At 38.6% G+C, this 23,620-nt stretch overlaps 1 protein-coding gene across 3 annotated transcripts; it reads left to right on the top strand.

Annotated features, from left to right (window-relative positions):
- The first annotated feature begins 1,759 nt into the window (after positions 1 to 1,759).
- SLC9A8 (solute carrier family 9 member A8) lies at positions 1,760 to 21,942 on the top strand. Of its 3 annotated transcripts, none has more exons than XR_795799.3 (16): positions 1,761 to 2,225; positions 2,412 to 2,590; positions 5,559 to 5,639; positions 5,893 to 5,951; positions 8,529 to 8,612; positions 9,507 to 9,608; positions 10,584 to 10,618; positions 11,606 to 11,749; positions 13,695 to 13,833; positions 15,466 to 15,571; positions 15,851 to 15,967; positions 16,407 to 16,489; positions 18,021 to 18,132; positions 18,538 to 18,758; positions 19,466 to 19,609; positions 19,802 to 19,941. XR_795799.3 is itself a non-coding variant. In XM_003214219.4 (16 exons), exons 1-16 carry the CDS (start codon positions 2,218 to 2,220, stop codon positions 21,103 to 21,105), a joined length of 1,725 nt encoding a protein of 574 aa, XP_003214267.1. In that variant the 5' UTR covers positions 2,010 to 2,217; the 3' UTR covers positions 21,106 to 21,942. The 3 variants fall into 3 exon arrangements, 2 of the variants coding, with proteins under 2 accessions (XP_031412411.1, XP_003214267.1); XM_003214219.4 differs by lacking the exon at positions 19,466 to 19,609 and adding an exon at positions 20,998 to 21,942 and having other exon boundaries at positions 2,010 to 2,225; positions 19,802 to 19,948; XM_031556551.1 differs by lacking the exons at positions 19,466 to 19,609; positions 19,802 to 19,941 and adding an exon at positions 20,998 to 21,942 and having other exon boundaries at positions 1,760 to 2,225.
- The last annotated feature ends 1,678 nt before the right edge of the window (positions 21,943 to 23,620 follow it).

Below are 23,620 nucleotides of genomic sequence, written 5' to 3'. Positions count from 1 at the left end.
TGCCTTCTATGTTCCACATAACTATTGATTTAGGACATTCTGTATAATTTAAGAATTTAAACCGAACATTATGTTATCTTACAGTCACCCTTGATATGCTTCAACAACTCTGAGATACTTGCAATCTATTAGAAGAAACAGTTGTAACACACATTAACTAGTAGAAGCTCAGTGGCTGTGCATCAGAAAACCACGAGTGAGTGGCAGGTTGAAAGGCCTTCTGCCAAACTGATTACTTTCTGCTGTGACCACACTCTCAGATCATGAGAAGCACAACAGTGGAGTGGTGCTTGGTTTGTGTCAGTAAGCCTCACTGTCCCCTTTTCAGTGGCCAAGCCAGTAGAGACATTTTCTGCTGACGGGAGAAGGCATGAAACCACCAGTTCTTAGAACAGTACTTTTTATATGTTATAATTTGATCTCCCCTATGGCTATCTCACCCAGGGTACTCTTCTCTGAGTGATGACACTTGATTTCAATGGAAATGGGACAGTTCACATAAGCTGAGTAATGACATCTCTGGGTTCATCAGACTTTCTGTTTGCACTCAGTCACCTAACCAAGTGGCCCTTAGTCCATTCAGCCACCGGATGCTCCACCTTGTACAGAGGTCACTGAGACCCTTGTCTCTCAGTTCTTCTTTTAACTTTTTCTCTTCCCCCACTCCCACCCCTCCCTCTTTCAGATCCGAGCTTTGGTGAAGTTCAGCCCTGGTGTGTGTTTCTCTCTGCTCCCTGGCCTCTGTTGCCCTGGCTCCTTCCCTGCAAGTCTCTTACTAAATCCTTCACATGGTCACTAAAACGAATCTGTGGACCACCCCTGGCCTAAGCCAGCAGGGAAGTGTAGAGCTCAGGTCACATCCTGAAGAGTTACATCTGCAGTGTTCCTTTTCTACACCAATCTCTCACAGTTCAAAGCACACGATAGCTACAAGGCCAGTAAAATAAAACAAGGGTGGAATTTCCATGTCATTTAAAGATTTAAGAAACAAAAACAATTCTTGTGAGGCCCCATCTGGAGTACTGTGTCCAGGTCTGGAGCCCCCAGTACAAGAAAGACAGAGAGCTGTTGGAGAGGGTCCAGAGAAGACCCACAAAGATGATCAGGGGGCTGGACCACCTCCCCTACAAAGACAGGCTGAGGGAGCTAGGCTTGTTCAGCCTGGAGAAAAGAAGGCTGCGGGGTGACCTCATTGCAGCCTTTCAATACCTAAAGGGAGCCTACAAACAGGAGGGGAGTCAATTCTTTGAAAGGGTAGATAACAGCAGGACAAAGGGAAATCATTTTAAGTTGAGGGAGGGAAGATTTAGGTTGGATGTCATGGGGAAGTTCTTTACTATGAGAGTGGTGAGGTGTTGGAACAGCTGCCCAGAGAGGTTGTGGATGCCCCGTCCATCCCTGGAGGTGTTCAAGGCTGATGCGGCCCTGGGCAGCCTGGTCTAGTATTAAATGTGGAGGTTAGTGGCCCTGCATGTGGCGGGGGGGGAGTTGGAGATTCATGATCCTTGAGGTTCCTTCCAGCCTGGGCCATTCTGTAATTCTGTGATACGATTCAGCTCTTGCTGAGCAGTGCACAGTGAGGCAAGGACTTCCCAGTTTCTCACGCTGCTGTGCACATGGTGGGGCACATGGAGCTGGGGCCACATAGCTAGGATAGTTGATCCCAACTTTCCAAAAGGATGTCCCACATACTATGGTGTCATGCTGAACAATAAAGGGGGGCCGGCTGTGGGAACTGACCCCGCTCAGGGTCCAGCTGGGCACTGGTCAACAGGTGGCGGGCAATTGCGATGCCAGGGCCCGCGGCTGAAGTACAAGGAGCACTGCAAGATGGCGACTGAGGGCCGAGGCGCCACAGGGTCGTGTCAGCACAGCGCCGAGTTCAACGCCAGCCCCGCGAGACACGAGGACACCGAGGCACTCCGCCCGCAACTGACCTCACTGTACAGCTCAGGGCTGCAACATCACGGCGTCGCTACGCAACAGACAGCGGACGTCGGCGTAGCCCGCGAACCCAGCCTCACTATCACGTGACACTCCCTCCCCGGATGGGCAGCTGCCCCATACGCACGCGCACACTTATCCCCACGGATCACTTCCTTTCCTGCCATAGAGTTCGGAGGGATGCTAGCTAGTCTGCGCGTCGGCGAGAACCCCGGAAGTGGCTGCGTTTGGGGCGGCTCCTCGCGAAGGTGGTTTTAGGCGGCGGGCGGCAAGATGGCGGAGTGAGTGATGCGGCGGCCGGGCAGCGGGGACGGGTCTCCTGGGCTGGGGCCTGCAGTGGGGTCCTGCGGGGCGCTGAGGGAACGTATTGCCCGCGGAAGGGGCTGGCCCCGAGGGGCACAGGGGCACGTGCGGCCCAGAGTCTCGGTGGTGGCGCTGCGTAATTGCTTACTGTGTCATCCCGACAGGTTTGCCAACGCAACCCGTGAGGTCGTCAATGTCACCCTCCGCACCACTCTGGCTGCTACCACCAAGCTGGTGATGCCTACACCTGCCAAACCCATTTTTCCCGTTCAGACTGGAGTCCAGGCACAGCAAGAGGAGCAATCCAGTGGAATGACCATTTTTTTTAGTCTTCTTGTATTAGGTGAATGATGAGCTGAAAGTTTTTTAATCACTCTTAAGCATGCTCTACAAAGGAGGATATAGGCTGACTTTAAAAATCATGCTGTTCTGTTTCTACTCTGCTTTTCTGTCAGTGAAATGGAGTATTGCTCAGGCACAGGGATTTAGAAAAGCTGGGTGTATGTATACCTTTGACTAACTGACCTACCCAAGCCCATGGAAAGGACCATTGTAGACCTTTTCACATTGATCTCAAAGTGCAAACAATATGTTTAATTGGCTTCATGTTCCTAATCAAGTATGTGGTATGTGTTCATGTATGGGAGTGATGCTGTCAGAATGCTTTATGACACTTGGATCTGTTTTTGAGGAGAGATTTCAAGTCTGATTATTTCTAGACTGTGCTCAGATACTTTGTTACGTAAAGTAATATGGTACTGTGGGATTTACATACTCATGTGCTAAAGGTCAGCATCTATTTTTTCTGTCTCCTAGGATTCTAACATTTTTACAAGTGCATGGTTACCTGCAGATTGCCATAATTATGTTAACATTTATACATATCCTATCTATCTATCTATACACACACACACACAGGCATTTTGAATGGCAGATACACACCCAACTTTTCTGTAAGCCTAGGCTGTCATCTTTCATTTTCTTAGTAGAATATAGCTGTCCTACAGTCTGCTTAGAGCAATGTAGTAGTCAAAACTGTAACAATAATGGAACTTTCACAGACAGTTAGGACTCTGTTTTCTTTTGTGCGTATATATACTTGGTTTCTCCTAAGTAGTCTTCGAAGTGATCGCTCTTTCTTGTACAAATGGGAAATAAAAAACAGCTGTGGAGTTGATAGCAATGCAAAAACTTCAAATCATTTTGGAGATAAAAAGAATACTTTCTTTTTTTCTCCTACAAATTACTGTTATTAACTGCAGCAAAAATGGAAAGCATCTACCTATTTCTGAAGTGTGTGTTTGTCTTCAGAGAGGATTAATGTTTTCCCCATGGTCAATGGCATATATGAATTTGAATAAAAACAAAAGATAAACCAAAGCAAAATGCAGTAGATCAAAAAACTTGCAAGGTTAAAATAGATTTTCTGAATATGTGCACCTTGTAGGTTTTAAAAGGATCATTCATGATAAAATTTTATTCCTAGGACTTAAAAACAGAGCTGTGATTTTTTTTGACTGTGTTCCAGCCTGTTTATGCCCATGTAATAGCTTAATGAATCTTGAAAGTGTCATCCTCAGGATACATTAATTACTTGAACAAAATAGAAAACAGTATGAAAGCTTATTGTTCATAGTTTTTCCCATTCATAATCTCTCATTTAAGAGTGTAGGAAGGATGAAAATGAATGTGTGTGCAATACTGTTACCTCTGGTGTTGTGAGCTATCAAAAAGTTTTCAAAATGTTCTAAAGTGGAGTAGACTCAGAAGCAGATCTATTCAAAGCTGTATAGTAATAGTAATAAATAATAATACCAGTGCAAGCAGTAATAGTTTATATCTCAGGCCACTGCTGAAATATTTGTTAATGAATAGAATGAAATACACATGTTGTAGATGTGCAGACCAGATGGAATTTTTTTTGTCAGACTTTGTTGAACTTGATTAAAACGGGAGAAGAATTGTGGTAGTTTCAACACACGGGAGACTTTATTTCCTATGGATAAAATACATTACCATAGTACAGAACTGAATATTGAATAAGTAGCTGCCTCATCACATAAAAATTTTCAGTTTTTAACTTCAAGCCAATGTTTTTTTCTATTTTTTTATACTGGCCCTTTGCCTATACTGCTGTAACTTTTAGCAGTGCCCACTGGTAAATATATCCACTGTTTTGGGTAAGAACTTGGATGATCTCTGTACTGACAGATATTTAAGCAGTTACCCATCCTGCCACCTCATAGCCCTACTATTCATGAGCAATGAAGAATATAGAACAAGACCTATTTGTCCAAAACATCAAGAAGCAGCCACGAAACTGCTGAAGAATTGGAACAAGCATCCAGAGGGGATACAACATCTTTGCTTTGGAAGATTTCCCCACTTGGCTGAACAATGCCCTGGATAAATTCCTTGATTTTTAAATTAGCACTGTTGAGGAAGATGGACTAGATGACCTTGAGATATCCCTTCTGGTGTAATTTTTTCTAATATTTTGATTAATCATTTGGGTAAAGTCCATCTCCTTAAAGAGAGTCAGATGTGGAAGAGTGTAGCTTTGAAATTTTGATCAGGGTTATTGTAGTGGAGATGCTGAGACAGGGCCTGAAGCAGTGATGGAGCACCTGGTGGGAAGGCAGGGCCAGCCCAGAGGAGCTCAGGTGCATGCAATGTATTGAGTGATGGAAGGGCTGGAGCCAGGATCCACCCCTTGCCAGCCCTCATTTGACAGTGTAGGTGAGGGTATCTCTTGCCAGAGATCCTTGCCTGCCTGAGGCCTTCCAAAGGTAAGTAGTGCTTTTCCTTTGTTTCTGTGGCTGTTGCATTTGGGCTCGTTCTTGTTTGCTGTAGCCAAAGGCTTTGTCATTCTGCTATTATCGTGGTACTTTTCATCTCATTATAATATTATAGTTATGTGTATGTGTGCGTATATTTTTTTTACTCCAAAAATATAGAGATGTTTAAAAAAGAGGTAGATATTAAAACAGTGTATTCTGTACGACTGTCATTTTTCACATCTATTTTCAGAGAAAACTTTTTGTAAATGGAGTCAGCTTCAGAAGGTAGTAATAATTTCTTAAAAAGTAAATTTTAGGACATAAAATTATCTTTGTTATTTTCTGTCATTTGTGGATTAATTTAAGTGCTCTGGCGAGAATCAGAAACCTAAGTTTTGGTTATTTCCATCAGTGGATTCCTACTAAATCACTGGAAAAAATTTTCTGCATGTATTTTTGAAATACTACTTAAAAGTCTATTTTATATTCTGCTATAACTTCTAAGTTTTCTACTTTTTTATTCTCTCATAGCTATCTGCATCATATTGGTGCATTTACTGATAAAATACCGACTTCATTTTTTACCAGAAAGTGTAGCTGTTGTTTCCTTAGGTGAGTAACTGTGATATTTTTGTATTGGTTTTGTGTTAATTCAGGGGCAGTCAGTATTATGTAATTGAATTATGCACAACTGCGTGTCAGTTATTACTAGAAAAGTGGCGGAGTGAATGCAGTGAAGAAAACAACTAACTCAAGGAATTGTTGTTTTGTGTTGTTTATACTTTTAAAATCTTGTTGACTGAGTTAATGGGAGCATTAATATGTTTTGTGATTATTTAAGAATATTATCTTCTTTCTTTCTTAGGTATCCTTATGGGAGCTTTTATAAAAATCATAGAGGCTCAGAAGCTGGCCAACTGGAAGGTAAATTTGAAGCAGTTAATTTTTAATTGCAGAACAGTCTTTAATGTTTAATATAAGACTATTAGTAATATTATTTTCTTTTGATGCTGCTTCCGAAATTTAGTATTTTATGCTCTACTTGGAGTTTTTAAAATAATAATACAACTGAATGTTTGATGTCTTGATCTTGCTATTTATTTTCAATGCATTTTTTTTTTTTCCCCTCCAAAATAATGCTTTTAATGGTACCAAATCTATCCCTGTTAGATCCCCCTTGTAAAAGAGGATACTGCACATCTTGTATTATGGAACTAGAGATAGTAGGAAAAAATCTTCAGTTCGGTTATATATACTTATTGACTAGACGTAGTTCTTTTCATCTTTAGGGAGTTAGTTTTGGAGAATTTGGCTGGATAAAGCCTGCGGTACCCCAAGTTGATTAGAGTTGGCCCTGCTTGGATTATAGACCTCCAGAGGTCACTTCCAACCTGACTTGATGTATGATGCTATGAGGTCTTCCTTGTGTCTGTGTGGAGCTACAGGGGCTTCCCCAGGGAGCCAGGATCCTGGCAGAAGCCTCTCCAAGAGATAGTCTATAGTGAAACAAGAGTTTCGCCACCTGTGGTTTATCCACATCATCGATGAACATTCATTTAAGCAATTAAATGATTCAGGAAGCACACTGTGATATTTCATTTTTACATGTTTACTCACTACAAGCAACGGCTGGTGCAGTAGTTAATGTGGTTTAATTCCTAATTTGTGCCAGCTAGATTTGGCTTAAAATAGAAAAGCAGTTAAACATCCAGAAATGCAGCATTTTAAAATAACTTTGTTTTGGTTGAATAACATAATTTGAAGGAGGTCACATACATAGGAAGGAAAAAGGAAGCTCAAGGTGTGCTCTCCTTCGAGCGCTGTTTCTACAAGCACAGGGAGTGTTGATCGTAGCCAGTGATTACCTAGTTATTTCTGGTCAGCTCTGATCTGTAGAAGCAATGGGTATGCTGCAACTAGTTACTTGTTTCATCAGCTAAGGTAACGGGTTACAGATGACATTATTGTTACCTTATTTAAATTACTTTTAACTGTATTAAACAACCAGCAATTATCACCTTTTATATAATCTATTATTATTTTAAATTTTAACAGAATTATTGATATGATTTGATATATTATTTTGATAATATTTGATATGGAAATAACTGCAGGCTGTATCTATGTAAAATGCATTTTGCAGATCATATCCCTGCCCTAAGAACTTCTTAATGCAATTTTTTGATTGCATTATGATGAAAAGATTCATCATGTTTGCTGTTGACTCTTAATAGCTAATATGACTGGTAATGGTAGTCCTCATGTTTTACTTCCATGTTCTCTCTACTTTGCATTTTTGATGAATTAGTTCATCATTTGTCTCCTCTTTGTCCTTTGCTGTTAGGAGCGTTTAATTATCAGGAATGAGGATGTCTTGGGTTGTTATTTTTTGGGGGGGGGGAGAAAGGGGGGAGAAGGAGTTGTTTTGTTTTTGTTTCTTAAGCCTATTATGGTTACTGAATTAACAAAAACAGTGTGTGCATGCAGAGTAATGGACTAGAGCATTTTAGTACAGTGGATGAGTTTTATTTTCTAAGTTCCCCAAGGGTTATTATGTCTGGTACATATATGAATGAGATTTGTAAGAGATGAGTGCTGCTTTTTTGAAAGCTAGTGTTTTAACAGAAGAATCAATCAGCTACTTAACCTGGATTTAAACAAGTTAATTGCTGCTTGTAGAAGTGACAAGTTCTGCTATATTCAGAACTGAGTGGACCAGGAGGAAACCTGATGAGTAAAGGGAGGCACTAAAATCAGCTGCCTTCTTACTCTGACAGCAGAAAGAAAAACCATGCCACTTTAGCAGAATAACTCCATAAAGCAATGTTAGCCAAGTGGTGAGGTGGATGACAGAGAATGAGGTTACCGAAAATACCATCTTACTTCATGTTAGGTTTCATTTACATCATTCTGATGACAAAAGGGAATTGCAATAGTACCACTAAACTACAGGCATAAATTACATTTGTCAAGAAAAATCAAGCCTCTGACTTCTAACAGTGGCATATATCTTGAGCCTGTTCACATGTATGTGTACTACGATGATGATCTGATTTGTTCTTGTCTATTGATTCACTTTCTAATGAAACTGTACTTATAATGTAGTTACATCAATTTAGTAGTCAAGCGGTCACTGTTCCTTGACAGTGCCTAATGTGTTGAGAAGGTGAGGTAAAATGGGAATACTTTCTGAAAGTGCTGAAAAAGCACATCTCCTTTGTCAGTAGTAGTCAGCTTTATACACAGCTTATTTGAAAAGAGTAAGTTAAAACAAGTAACACCTGGATTTCTATCACTGGATAAAAGTAATTAAAGAAGCAGCCCTGGAATAGTTTACTATTATGCAGCCTTTTATTTTGTGCTAAGAAATGAGAAAGGTTAATGCAATTTTCATTTTCCAACAGTTTTGTTTTTTTTTAAATAATATTGTATTTGTGAAGGTTCAATATTATTTTAATAATCACGATATCCTTCAAATTATGCTTCACTTTTGTTTTGCAGGAGGAAGAAATGTTTCGTCCGAATATGTTTTTTCTGCTTTTGCTTCCACCTATTATATTTGAATCTGGTTATTCATTGCACAAGGTAAGCCTTTGCCAGACACTCACATGCTGAGGTCTTGTTTGGAACAGATTCTGCTTTCAGTTGTCATAATGAAATCTAGAACAATTGCACTAAATTCTACCATATTCATTATCAGGCAACTGAGAATATGAAATTTAAGCTTCTTCAACCCAGAATGCAGAGAATGTTAAATTAATATTGGCAAGGTGACAGGTATTGCACAGAAGTTGTTCTCCTTGGTTGAAGAGGTTTCTTACCTCAGTGGGCTGTATAAGGGCTGATGTGAAGAAGGAACACTGGGAAGGAAAGGGATCAGAAGTGGGAAAGGTGGGGTTGCTGGGGTTATGTAAAGAAGGGGAAAAGTGAATATGTTTCCATGAACATTCCTCACAGTGCTAGTTCTGGCAAGAACAGCTCACGCCTGCCCTGTGTGCTGTCTTTCTATTTAAATTGTGCTGTGGAAGAGGGAGAAAGCTGTGGGTGATAGTAATGATGTGAATTGCTACTGTCACTGAAGATGTTTCTTATTCAAAATTGCAAACTAATAAGTGGACTAGCTATTGGGTTGTATAAAAGCCTTTTTCAGATGCTCTTTTTACAAAAGAGGGATTAATTTTCAGCTCTATCAAGTGAGCAGTGTGTATAAGTGCTTGTGAATATTCAACTGGTTGTCTAGGATTTGGTTTGTTGTTCCATTACCACACTGAGGTGGTGCCTGGGATATCGGAGGTTGTCCTTGAGAGAGCAGATAGTGTGTGTATTTATGCCCTGTCCTGGGATAGCTGGAACTGAACTAGTGAAGTTTTCCTCTTTGAAACCCAGCTGTGAATCAGAATCTAATTTACACACAAACATGAAACATGACTTTGGCCTCAGTTCATTTCCAGTAATTTATTTACTGTTACTGTGTTCCAGGGCAATTTTTTTCAGAACATAGGCTCCATCACACTATTTTCTGTATTTGGCACAGCAATATCAGCTTTCATAGTAGGTGGAGGAATTTATTTCCTGGGCCAGGTAAGAATAACTACTGTGAAGCACTTACATTTATCCAACTTACTTATTGAAAGTCCATTTTTCATGAACAGGCAAACGCAGTGAAAGTAAATTCTTGGATCATGAAGTCCATTTCTCTGCTGTCATGCTAACACAGAGGCAATGTTATCATACAATCATAGAATCGCTCAGGTTGGAAAAGACCTTTTAAGATCGAGTTCAACCATGACCTTACCATACTACCCTAACTCTAACAACCCTCCTCTAAATCATAGAATCACCAAGGTTGGAAAAGACCCACAAGATCACCCAGTCCAACCATCCACCCTCACCAATAGTTCTCACTAAACCATGTCCCTCAACACAATGTCCAAATGTTCCTTGAACACCTCCCGGGTCGGTGACTTCACCACCTCCCTGGGCAGCCCATTGCAGTGCGCTATATAATTCCTTATGTTTTTCATGTTAGAAGTAATTAAGACTTGAACCGAGTTTTACTTTCTTTTAATTACTTGATCTTCCCATTAGATGGCTGTACCTGAACCTGCCTTCTGTAACAGCCATCTTCTAATTTCCACTATTAAGCTTATTTTTCTTCTGTTGACGGCTTTCTTTAACTTCTCTGCTTTGGTGTTTCCCCTTTCATTAGCTACAGGCATAGGTAATTATGTATTCTCTGAGACTTCATTCAGTTATGCCAAGTAGTCCTTGCTATTATCTTTGCCTCTCACATTTCCATTCCTGTGAATGCCTTAGTTACTTGTATCTGTTCCAGTTTCATCTGGCCTTTCCTGATTTTTTTGAGTGACCAGAATTGTAACAGGGTAGTGTTAGGTAACATAATTTATGGTTTATGATTAGTAATTGTGGTGTGATTAGTTTTTTTTTTTTTGAGATTAGTTTAAGATTTGATTAATACTTTAATTTGTAAAAATAGCAGCAAAACACAGTTGATTGTGATTTTTTTTATTATTTTTATTTTGCCTATTCTTTCAGGCTGATGTAATTTATAAACTCAACATGACAGACAGGTAAGCTCTTGGAGAAATGGTGCAGTATATGAAGTTAAGCACTCATCAAGATAATGCTAGAAAATGTACTGTAGTTGGTCAGCTCTTCCAGTTTCAGTTTGGATTGCTTATATTCAATATTGTGTATTACACCAACAAATCAGATGCTTTTAAACTCTATTCTGATACTCTTATTTCCAAATAATATTCTTATGCTTATTTATTATCCTGTTTTCCAAATAGGAAATGTACTGCTTTTTAACCAACCCTTAAAGTGAAAATATGTAAGCTTTGATTAGTTGGCATGATTAATAATATGTGAAAAAGGAACTTCCTTGTCCAAACAGGGTCTCAAAAGGGATAATGAGTTTTTCAGTATCAATAGTATAGATTTATCAAGGAGTTGGCAAAAAAAATCTGTGAGTTCATACCTTCCTACACTTAATTAGAGTTCATTCCTGTATTAATTACTTATTTTGTTCCTGTATTCATTGTTAAGCCAAGTACAAGAGTTTTTGGTTAAAATCTATAATTAAGTCAAATAGCAGGTAGGAAATGAGACAAGTAAAACATGCACAAACAACAGAAACCTTCGTTACTGGTACCAATGTTTTTTGTGCAGCTAAGCAGTCCCATTGCCTCTGCATTGTCTATCTTGCAGTTATTCCATTTAGATGTTGCTTTTTAATACTCCTAAGCTGAGTAACACTATGCATATATGATATATGGTTTAGGTAGTGTCTTGTTTTTTCAAACTTAGTTGTAGTAAGGCATTGGTACTTGTTGAGAGCTCGGAGATAATGTATTTCTCAAACTTCCATCTGGACAACAACTTTTCCCTTTGAAAAAGAAAATAATCTCTTTTGCCACTTCAAAAAACTGGGAAGAAAGCATGACTTTTCATTATGTGTAAACATTGAGACGTATTTGTTACTAACTGTTAATGTAATCTTATTAGATACCTTTTTTTCATCAACTTTTCTTTTTTGTTGTTTTATGTTCTCCCAGTTTTGCATTCGGCTCTTTAATATCTGCAGTTGATCCTGTGGCTACTATTGCCATTTTTAATGCCCTCAATGTGGATCCTGTACTTAACATGCTGGTTTTTGGAGAAAGCATTCTCAATGATGCAGTCTCTATCGTCTTGACCAAGTAAGTGCATTTTCAAATGTGCTACAGGTATATGGAAACAACAGCCACTCTTTTTGCTCTTAATTGGATATTGAGATACATGGGAATTCTTCCATCTGCTTTTGGAACAAATAATGTGTTTTTGGTATAATGCTGTGGTTTTTTTTTTTGTTTGTTTGTTTGTTTTTTTTTTTTTTTTTGCGCTAAAAGAAATCTGTCACACAGACTGCATAGGCAGAAGAAAACAAATGGCTGTCTTTTTGCAACTCCTTCAATGCCTCATCAAATTGACCCCAGATAACTGTTTTTAACTGCAAGTTTATCAGCTATCATTCCATCTTAGGGTCTTGACAACAGAAAGCTACTGTGGGTCCTTTCAGGCTTGCTCAGAAAATATTTATCTTGCCAAACTTTCAGCTGTATCTCCTTTATCATTGGCTTCTATCCAGAATCACATTTCAATCTGTAGGCTTACATTAACATCCATGCAGTAGGAACTTAATTTCATATGCGTTGGAGTTCTCAGAGAAAGAGGGAATTATTTATCCTTTACCCATGGTGGTTACACTCAGAGAGTTGAGGTCAACAGCTCAGCGTAGAGGAGAGACTGGTGATGAGTGGTGTTCCTCAGGGACTGATGCTATTTAACGTCTTTGTAGGTTATAGGGACAGTGGGATCAAGTGCACCCTCAGCAAGTTTGCAGATGATGCCAAACTGAGCAGTGTGGTTGACACACTAGAGGGAAGGGATGCCATCCAGAGGATCCTGGATGGGCTTGAAAGGTGGGCACTTGCCAACGTTATGAAGTTCTACAAGGCCATGTGCAAGGTCCCACACCTGAGTTGGGGCAATCCGAAGCACAAATACAGGCTGGGCAGAGAATGGCTTGAGAGCAGCCCTGAAGAGAGGGATTTTGGAGTGTCAGCTGATGAAAGACTCAACATGAGCCAGCAATGTTTGCTTGCAACCCAGAAAGCCAACTGTATCCTGAGTTGCATTAAGAGAAGCATGACAGCAGGTCAAGGGAGATGATTCTGCCCCTTAACTCTGCTCTTGTGAGATCCCATCTTGAGTACTGCATCCAGTTCTGGAGCCCCCAACACAAGAAGGACATAGAGCTTTTGAAGAGGGTCCAGAGGAGGGTCACAAAGATGATCACAGGGCTGGAGCACCTCTCCTGTGAGAACAGGCTGAGAGAGTTGGGGCTCTTCAGCCTGGAGGAGAGAAGGCTTTGGGGGGGACCTTATAGCAGTCTTACAGTGCCTGAAGAGACTGAGGAAAGCTTGGGACAGACTTTTTATAAGGGCAAGTAGTGACAGGAGGAGGGCAGTCTTTTTTCAATGAACTAATAGCTTTAAATATGGCCATGGTCTCTTTATGGAAGACTAAGAGCAGTCAAATGGAACCGCATCTTTTTATTGATGATTTTATGAAAGTCTATGAAAAATATTCCTGAAATTCAAAGACATTTCATATCTTTCCTCTTAAGTGGTTCTTTGTTTTCCTCCAGTGACCTTCTTGACTCTTATTCACACCTAAGTATTTGATGAGAGTTCTCCCTGCTCATTTTTCTTCTCTGAGGATCACGTGATCTGTCTTTTTCTTTTCTCTTTCATACCTAAAGTTTCTACTGTGGCAAAATGTGCTTTCATAGTTTGAAAACTGTTTTGTAATATTGGGCATTGTCATGGCCTGTTTACACCAATCTGAGAATTCTTAAGGAGAGCAATTCTGGATTTTCAGAAGTAGCTTTCCCTTTGGGGATTACAGTAAGATTTGAAGTAACATCTTTTGACATTCCTCTTGCTATGTGTATCACAGTAAAAGCCTTTTAAGAGTGGTAGCAACAAAGAAATAAAGCCTTTTTTGTTATTCCCAAAAGCTGTTTGGCTTTTCTTTTGAGTCGAGGCTTACAATTTACAACTACTTCTTTTGTATTATTATTATTTTTTTTATTATATCCAGCACTGCAGAAGGTTTGACAAGAGAAAATATGTCAGATGTAAGTGGATGGCAAACTTTTCTACAGGCGCTGGGATACTTTCTTAAGATGTTCTTTGGCTCTGCAGCACTTGGAACACTTACTGGCCTTATTTCTGCATTGATATCCTTTTTTAACACGCACATAAATTGATGAACTCCAACATTCAAATAGTATTTCCTCTCCTGTGTTCTCCTGCATTCCTTAGGGGATACTTCTTAATAAAGACTGCTTTTTTGGTTGAGGATTTCTCATGCTTATTTTATTCTTACATTATTGAGCATGGGTATGAACATTAAGAAGTTGCGTTAGATTTTTATGAACATAATTAAGATCTGAAATGCTGTATTGTAGCTTATATTATGTGCAGCATGTGGAGTATAATAAAATATGGTCACAGTTTTGTAAATTCAAAGTAATTTAATTCAGTTTCAGTATTGAAACGAATGTGGCTCCTCATTTACATATGTAAAACAGTTAGTTAAAAATAAAAATGCTCCTTTTCCCAATGGTTTTTGAGTCAGACCAGCTCACTTGTCTGTATGTATTCAGTTAGCTGAAGATGAATACTGTTCTATTTGGTTTAATGTTGAGTTTTATTTTGCTCTTTCCACTTGCATGAACTGGTTGCCAAATAACCCAGAACCTTCTCTGCTGAAACTAGGAGTGATGTTTATTTAAGTTGGGCACTCCTGTTGAGAGCTTGCTTTAATGATAACGCTGCATTCACTGTAGGTAACTTTCTTTTCTAGGCTCGTGCAACAGCTACTCATGTCATTTGGAAGACATTGTTAAGCGCTTTGTTTGTAAATAACAAGAACAGAGTGTCTGATTAAATACAGATACGTTTCTTCTTTTGGTTCTCTGGCCTGATTCCATGAAGTTTTAAACTACTCCTTAAATCACAACAAAAGAGGATGACAGATGTTTAATATTTCTTTCACTGATACAGAAATGATACCAAGAGAAAAGAAAAAGCAGCCCATTTGCCTTATTATAGGTTTGTGCCTCAGAATATTAGATTCCCCACAGATGTGCAAAATTTCAATGTAGCAAAAGAAATCTCTTAGTAGTTGCCAGCAAATAAACACAATTGAAGGTTGTTGCTGGTTCATGACTATATTCTTCCTGTGAACATCCATGTCACAGCTGTGTTAGCCGCTGAATTTTAGTGCAGATAACACGAAGCCAAATTTGCAGCCCTAGACTAATGTCCACACTTCTGACTTACAAATGTAAGTTTTAAATACTTCATATATCAAAAGGATATTATGAAGTTAAAAAAAAAGGACAAAAAAACTTCCTTACTATTTTACTTTATTTCATACCTCTACTCTGTTTTTTGGAAAGCCTTTACTACTTAACAGTTCTCTGTTTTACTACTTAACAGTTCTCTGTGGTACATTTACAGTAGTCTAGAAGAAATTTCAAAGACTGAATGTGTAGAGAAAGGTTCCTTCTGGATGTTTGGCATGCTGTTGTCAATACTGTATTGGTAGCATAGTAGCAGAACTTTTCTAGGTCTGTCCATTCTGATAGACTTCTACGAGCTGTAGGTTCTATCAAAAACACTCCTTGTAAGAAACTATTAATCTTTACATGCTTGAGTCATGGGGCAACTTGTTGGCTTTGTTAGCTATTCAGCAGATAAGTACATTAAGCACCCCGCTGTTTTATAATGGAATGATATAAATTTAAAAAATATATATAAAGAAAAATTTTTGCTTACCTTTTCCATAACACTGTTGTGTGCACGTGCTAAAGCACATTGATCTAAGAAAGACGCCCTCTTTAGAGTTTGGGATGATGATTATCTTTGCTTACCTTCCTTATGGACTTGCAGAAGGTATCTCACTCTCAGGTGAGTAGTAAAGCAATTATTTGCAGATTTCTCTGATAAGTTTGAGTATTTGTTACTTGTGTCTAAGAGGGTCTCTATTTTGTTATTGTTTGTTTTTTAATGTTTTCTCATTTAACCAGTGCTCCTACTTTTGACCTTGCCTTACTTTAGGGAAACATGTCTCATTAAATGTTACAGATGCATAGAAAAGATAACTGAAGCTTTCATAGGTATTAGCTATTCAACATAAGTAGAAGTTTACAACTTAATCTGTATTTGATTACTGCATTTTATTTACAGGTATCATGGCAATCCTATTCTCTGGCATTGTGATGTCCCACTATACACACCATAACCTCTCCCCTGTTACACAGATATTAATGCAGCAGACACTGAGAACCGTTGCTTTCATGTGTGGTACGTGCTACATATGGTATATCTAATATAGTTTAAAAATTGATTTGCTTAAAACGGTGATTCCAAAGGGAGCAGGAGAGATGAGTTTTCCTCCTGCCTTTCATGTGTTAGCGGTACATGTCTTTAAGAGAAAGCTTCTTAGTAGTAGATGCTGGAAGGCAGTCAAAAATCACCTTTCTTGACGTACTGGATAAAACATCCAGTAAATCTTCACCTCCCATTCTGCAGGTACCTGCTAAGATTGCAGCAAGGCTGATAGCCAAGGAGAGGTCTCTGACTCCCATGTTCCTCTGCAAAAAGACTCCCTTTTTTTTTTTGTGTGTGTGTGCATTGGAAAGTCAGAAAATATTTATTTTATGCTCTGTATATAGTAACTTATAATGGGAATACAAAAGGTTTCACAGAATTGTATATTTAAAATGTGACTTCTCTTTTTCAGAAACGTGTGTTTTTGCATTTCTTGGCCTATCTATTTTTAGTTTTCCTCACAAGTTTGAGATGTCCTTCGTCATCTGGTGCATAGTAGGTATTTCTTTCAAAAATGTCTAGGTATTTTTCTGTGGTGTTTGTGGAGAAAAATAAAACCTTGCACTTAAAATATTTTAAGCTATTTGTTAGATTTTATAGTTTTTTTTAAATGAAAGATACTATTATAATTGTATTTGTTGCACGGAGTTAGTTCTTACTGATAAGCATGAACTTCCTCTTTCTGTTCTTAGTGCTGTGGTGTATGCATACATCAGCCTGATTTAAAGGATTCCAGTTTACTGTTATTTTGAAACACTAATAAGGAAAAGAACCTTGCTTATTTTGCTTTATTAAGATAATCTCAGAAGTCATTTCCCTCAGGAAAACAATCCTGCGGTTCCTATGCATTTTTAGCATCATGAAGGATTTGTGTGAATTTAGTCCATGCACTACTTCTTCACTCTGTGAAGAAGTGACACGATGAAAAAGCTCTCCTTCTTCAGAGGGAGTACTTTCTCAAAACTTCTTTAATGTCTGCTCATTCTTTTATTCTATTCTCAATTCCTTCATTTTGTATTTCAGTGTAGCTTTTGTTTCACATGGAACTTATCTACATATTTTGCTACTGTAATTATTTAACTGAAACACAAAAAATGCATTCTCTTTGCAGGTTGTAAAGAGGGAAATTTCTAGTCATGTACCTCAATGCACACTAGTTTGTTTTAGCTCATGGTCCAAGGAAAGAATTGTTTTCTACAATCTACAGATAATTTTATCAGCATGGAGAACTGCTCTCACCGCATTACACATATGTACCCAACTTCCTTACCTAATATATATCTAAGGTGTGACACTTCCTTCTAGCACTGCCTTCACAGCCATAATGCAAATTGACTAATTTTGGGGTGATTCATAAAGGAAAACAGCAGAGGCCTTCAAGAATCCTGCTGACTAATTCTAGTATATTTACCTTGTCAAGGTATGCTTGTTGTAGAGTTTACAAAGTAGCACCATTGTGAGTAATTGTTTTTCTGAGTTAATTTTCACTGTATTCACTGATTATCTGTCGTTAAAGCAACAGTACTTTTAGTTGCTTAGATGTTTGGTGTATTTTACAGCCATATCCAGTAAAGGGCTAGGAAACTGAACTGCATGCTATTTATTTGGCTTCTGGCCTTTTTCAATGAGGAACTGGTCCATGGGAGGCGATAGAAACATTGCTTTGGCTGTTAGCAGCTGTGCCAAAAGAACAATTAAAGGAACTGAACTGCAGGAAACATACCCAAAATAATTCTTGGTCTCCCTGGAATGCCTTCTGGATTTCATTTGTTTATCAGAAGTAAAATAGAGTCTGGTCAGTGACGAGTCTGGTTTAAATTCAGTTAAGCAGGCAAAATGTTTAAATTAACTGATGCTGACAAGTTTGTGGGGATTTTTTGGTTGATTTAGCAGCTCACCTATTTATGAGACTTATGGGTGGGAAGGGTGTATTACTGTTAGCTGGTACAAGCTAAATGAAATGCAATTTGGGCCTATGTGACCATAACACATCAAGTGGTCTTTTGCTTTGGTTTTTGTTTTTCAGGTACTTGTTCTGTTTGGTAGAGCAGTGAATATTTTCCCCCTTTCCTACCTACTCAACTTTTTCCGTGATCATAAAATCACCCCTAAAATGATGTTTATCATGTGGTTTAGTGGTAAGTTACAACTTAAACTGTGAAGGACTGGAAAAAATGTTTTATCTCTCTTTCCTTGTGTGGGCAGGTTTGGGAGGAACTGGTTTTCCATCCATGGAAAACTTAAAACTTGCACCGTTCTCAAACCCAAGTGCAACTGATACGTTCTCTTTCCCTTTTGTTTAGGAAAACAATGCAGTATAGATCCCAAATAAAACTTTTCTTCAAAGAATCTAGTTTTCTAAAAATCAAACAGCTCAGTTTGAAAAGCAGTACATATGATTCATTTTAAGATTATAACCAAGTAATAGATAAATGAGCACAGAATAGGATCATAATCATGAAAGTGGAGGATTCCTGTTAAGAGTGCTAGGGACCAACACTGGTGCTGATTCACTCTTCACCGATTTATTGTTCTCTCTGCAGGTTTACGTGGTGCAATTCCCTATGCACTCAGCCTCCATTTGGGCTTGGAACCAATAGAGAAGCGTCAGCTCATTGGAACAACTACAATCATCATAGTGCTGTTCACAGTGTTGCTGCTGGGAGGAGGAACTATGCCCCTTATCAGACTGATTGACATTGAAGACTCCAAAGCACGCAAGAGGAACAAAAAGGACATTAATCTTAGCAAGACAGAGAAAATGGTATGTTGTTGTTTTATTCAGACAATTATTTTTTTTCATTTTCAAAGAAGACTAGTATGATTTTTTTTCACTAAAAAGTAAAACGAAATTAGTGGAAGCGTGAAAGCCAAATAGGATTTAAAGTATCCCAAAGAGCTTGGTTAGCATGTACACAAGTAACTGCTTAGACAGAGGTGAGAAGCTTTGTCTCTCAACTCATTTTAATTATAAATGAACCCATACAAATGAAAGTAACCTTAAAACATAAGGCAAATGTTACAGGATAGATTGAGTCACAGACAGAAAGGAGCTAGTATATTGTGAGTCAGTAATTAATAATAGAAGGCAGATTTTGAAAAAGTCAAAGCAAAGGCCTCAATAAGTTGGTAACAACGGCACCACTGTGACTGGGTTTTATTTTAAGGCAGATTCTGGCTTTAAAATAATTAGAAATACTGAAGAAAACTAATGTCCAGTCTGAAAACTCATCGGTTGAAAACAGGAGTACATGAAGTATCATGAAGCATTTTCCTCTTTTGGTCCCAAGCCATAAAACAGTGCATGCAGAGAATTGTTCTGTGGATCTGAAAAACAACTTCTCTTGGAATGAGGCTTTATAATGTTTTCAGTCTTCAGAATTAGCTTACTTTGTCTATGCAGGCGAGTGTGTGTAGGAAGAGTGCAGGTAGCTTGGTGTGCTCTGATATAGGGCTTTTTTTTTTTTTCAGTGAGACGATGACACAAAAGTGTTGTTTGCTATATGTGCTCATTACCTAAATCATACGAGGAAGCTTACACACTAGAAATCCCTTAGCAATAGCAACAGTACAAAACTATGGAGTGTTTTAAGTCTTTTGGCATGAAAAAGGAAGGTAAGTGACTCTGGGAATCAACAGCTGGACAGATTAATGCAGCTGTAAGCCCTGGTAGGCTGAGGTGATTATTTCCATTTTGTTCTAGCATGGGAATTGACTGTGAAAAAGGAGACAGCGGAAGGTGGTGAAGCAAGTTGGAGGAAATAACTTTTTTTTCTCAGGTTATTGCAATATTTGTGATGTTTCTAGGGAAATACCATAGAATCCGAGCATTTATCAGAGCTCACAGAGGAGGAATATGAAGCCCAGTACATAAAACGCCAGGACCTCAAAGGGTTTATGTGGCTTGATGCTAAGTATTTGAATCCTTTTTTCACCAGAAGACTCACACAAGAAGTAAGTCTGTCTTGTTTTCTTGAAGCAAAACTGTGGTAGAGGTGGCTCTCATTTCACTCTGTAACATTCAGGGGTCATAGTACAACTATACAACTTTTACACAAGGGGTAGTGAGCCATCTAATGCCTTACTTGTGCATATGTAGAGTAGCTGTAATTAAAAGCTGCACTGCACAATTGCTGGTTGGATTAAATGGAATTTTCTGCCTAGCACAGCTTTTTGCTTGGAACTATGGCTAAAAATTGGCCATTCTGTGAAATCACAACCTTCATATATTTTTTTTTTTTAATATTTCTTCACTATGGCATGAAGAGTCTGAAGCTGCAAATGCAAAATGACACCTGGCTGAACACACAGCTTAACACTGAGTAGCTCTGAGAGGTGTGAATACTATGCTATTTTCACTCCAGGCCTCAGACACCTGATATTCCTTGGCTACATAATTCACTTTTTCCTCTCCAATTTGAATTAAACATTTTTGCTGTGAGATTAAAGACTTTGTGTATGTATATTCCATTTTCCTAGTCTGTTCAAACACATAATTTTTCTGATACTTTGTAGTTTCAAAAGAACTCTTTGAGCACTTTTCCACAAAAGCAGAAGGGTTTTAATTTTTTTTTATTTTGCAAAACAAGGAATGAATCAAGAAATCAAGAAATGCCATTTGATTTGTAAGTGGTAGCGAAAAACACAGGCTGCTGTCAAGACTGCAACCAAATGGTAGAAAAGTATGTGAATTGCAAAAGCAGGTCACAAGCTTCCTGCTGTCTCTGAGAAATGTTGAGAGGAGTGAGATTCAAAAACATTGCCTTCTAGACAACTCTGTAATTGTTGAAATCCACAGAGGAAGACTGTGTAGAAAACAAAAATCTCTCAAAGTATCATCCCTGGAAGTAATTAATGACTGATTGAGCATTTGACATGTTTTGTACACTTGGAGACCACAAGCAGATTATTTCATGAGGAGTACACTTAACTCATCATTCTGTTTTGCTCTCTGACAAACAACTTGTGTTGTAGCTCAGTGATAATGTTTTCTTGTGCCTTAGGACTTGCATCATGGGCGCATACAGATGAAAACTCTCACAAACAAATGGTATGAAGAGGTACGACAAGGACCCTCGGGCTCTGAAGATGATGAGCAAGAGCTGCTGTAGCAGACCGGGGAAGAAGCACAGGGAGTTTATCATTAGACTTTAGAAAGTGAATTTAACTATCAAGAGCGCAACTGCACAAAAGCTTCTGATTTTGGGCATATCTTGTGCTGTATGTTTAAACATCAAAAAGCAGACCTACTTTGCTTGGTATTATTAGTCAGTGACTGGTGGCCACTTAAGTGTCAGACTCTGGACTGAATGAAGAACTTTCCAGCTTTTACATCACAGCAAATTTAATGCAGCCTGTGAAGAATGTGGAAGCATCTGCCATGAAATTGTTTAATTGTTTAATTTTAATTGTTGTTTAATGTGGGTCCTATTATAAAGCCTGCTGTGAATGTTTGAAGTGCAGAGCCATCATATGACTGCAAGATAGGATGAGTTGCAGCTTTTTTTTTTTTCTTTTAAAATATGTACCGATTCACATGGAGAGGCTTAACAGTTCAAACTATGAATTTTTTTCAGCACTAGTAAGGGAGTCTGGCTGGGATAAATCCTTGATTTATGATACTTACAGGATCAAAGAATGATTTGGGTTGGAAGAGACCTTAGAGATCATCCAGTTCCAACCTTCTCTGCCTTGGGGACATAGAAGACCTCAGATTTGCACATTTTGAATCCAGAGAAGATCACTGCCTTGACTAATAGCAGATGCTGCACACAGAAAAAGAACCTCTTAATACCTCCATATTTTTGTCATTAAAATTGTCTTGGTATCTATCTAATGGGATGCTTTATTTTTATATTCTGAGATGTCGTCCTAATCAGTACTGTGGGTTAGACATGACTTGCAAGAGGTGGGGATAGTATGACATTAAAACTGCAATTTCAAATGCAGTTCTGTAATGCTTTTTTATTTTGCTAAATGCAGTTGCAGTTGGTTTTTCTCTAGTTGGTTGTTGCTCCTTGCCAGCACAGTGAATTCAAGTCTAAGAAAGCAATAGCTTTTCTTTTGCCTAAATTCAAGAAGCATTCCTAACACTCTGGAACTCACTAGCAGACTTCTTGAGTTCTAGTGGAATCAAAAGCAACTTTTTCCCTGTTGTTGGTTTGATGAATTAAGTGTGTACATGGGGAAGAAGGAGTCTACAAAAATCTAATGTAGATATGAAAGAGTCATTTTTGGTCTGGTTTTGTTATTAGGCTTTTTTTAAATCAACTGCTTACCAGCTGGGAAAATGAAAGACTTTGGAATCCTAAACCTGTGCTAAGCAGTTCTCCAGAATAACATGTTATGACATGTTTTTCCTTATTATTACTGTTATTTTGAAGAACTGTGCTCATCCTAGAGCTGGAAAACACACTGGCCAAAGTCTGAATGAGACACAAAATCCCCTTCTGGTATAGACCAGAAATGAATTAATGCTTGGTTTTCTCTTTAGAAGAGGATCTGTATTTTTCCTTCATCCTTCTAGATGACAGTGGATTTAATTACATTTCAGTTACCCATCAGTTTTAAAATAGAGAGATCAAGGAAGGTGCACAAATCCAAGTTACAGTGCTGTGAAGGGTGTGAATATGTGTTCAGGTTCTGCATTATGTTTGTTCAGTGCAATGAGGACTGTTTAAAAAAATCTGCTCAGTGAGAATCTCTGTGCTATCAGTGCCAGTGGACTGAAGCCGCCAACTTTTGAGACTTGTTTGTCTGCTGCAGGCAAGCATGTGTTATCTGTCTTGTCTTTTTTTTTTGTCCTGTACCAGCTGAGAACTTACACGTGCAAGGCAGAATGGGGAGCTGGTAAAGTTGTGCTGTCATCAGGCTGACACTGACCTGTGCAGATTCTTATTCCTGCCCAGACCAGGAGGTTCTCTTGTCTGCAGGAGCTGTACTTGAGTTTAATGTTCCTGATGCTATTACACTAGGCATGGTGCTATATCATAATCGTACTGAAATAGCAAACATGCTCTAATTTCTATTATTCTGAAACGAGGCACCTGCAAAAGAAGCGAGGTCTGTACCAGCACGTCAAGCATTTGCGATTTCCATCGAGGTAAAGTGATCGTTACTGCCCTCTGTTGGCAGTCAGCGGTAACAGCGTGACATCTCATGATCGTATGCTGAGAGTAGGTTTTATAAATTAAATGGAAGCAATGAATTGATACAGCTAGAAGGAATAAAATCGCTCCGAAGCAAATAAATCGAAGAAAACCTTGGGTCTTTTCATTAAAAGAAACTATCCTGAAATTTAAGAAGCTTAGATTTGTCAGAGCTTAGAATGAAGGTAAGTTTGTCTTCCCTTCAACAAAATATGCACTAACTTCCATACTTTTGAGCCAGTAGAAGAAAATTTTGCCATTATTTCAGTGACTGATTCCTATATTTATCAATGCATTTACTTACGCCAGCCATTTCCAAGTTAGGATTTCTTCATTTTCTTGTGTAAGTATGTTGCTTCATCTTCCTTACTCAATTGCCCTGCAGTTACCTTAGATCTTTTCCTATGATATCAGAACAATAGGAGACTCTAGTCTTCTTTCCACAAGGACCAGCAGCCCCATCCTAACTTGGCCTTAC

The sequence above is a fragment of the Meleagris gallopavo genome, chromosome 22 (assembly GCF_000146605.3).
Source record: "Meleagris gallopavo isolate NT-WF06-2002-E0010 breed Aviagen turkey brand Nicholas breeding stock chromosome 22, Turkey_5.1, whole genome shotgun sequence".
NCBI classification, from domain to species: domain Eukaryota; kingdom Metazoa; phylum Chordata; class Aves; order Galliformes; family Phasianidae; genus Meleagris; species Meleagris gallopavo.
The sequence above is the reverse complement of the archived record's forward strand: the minus strand, read 5'-3'. Positions and strand labels throughout refer to the sequence as shown.

What these genes read in the sequence shown, in the direction of transcription:
- SLC9A8 (XM_003214219.4), top strand. An exon ending in TTTTAGTCTTCTTGTATTAG is followed by an intron (nt 2,591 to 5,558) that starts GTGAATGATGAG and finishes ATTCTCTCATAG; the next exon opens with CTATCTGCATCATATTGGTG. An exon ending in CTGGCCTTATTTCTGCATTG is followed by an intron (nt 13,834 to 15,465) that starts ATATCCTTTTTT and finishes TGTTGTGTGCAC; the next exon opens with GTGCTAAAGCACATTGATCT.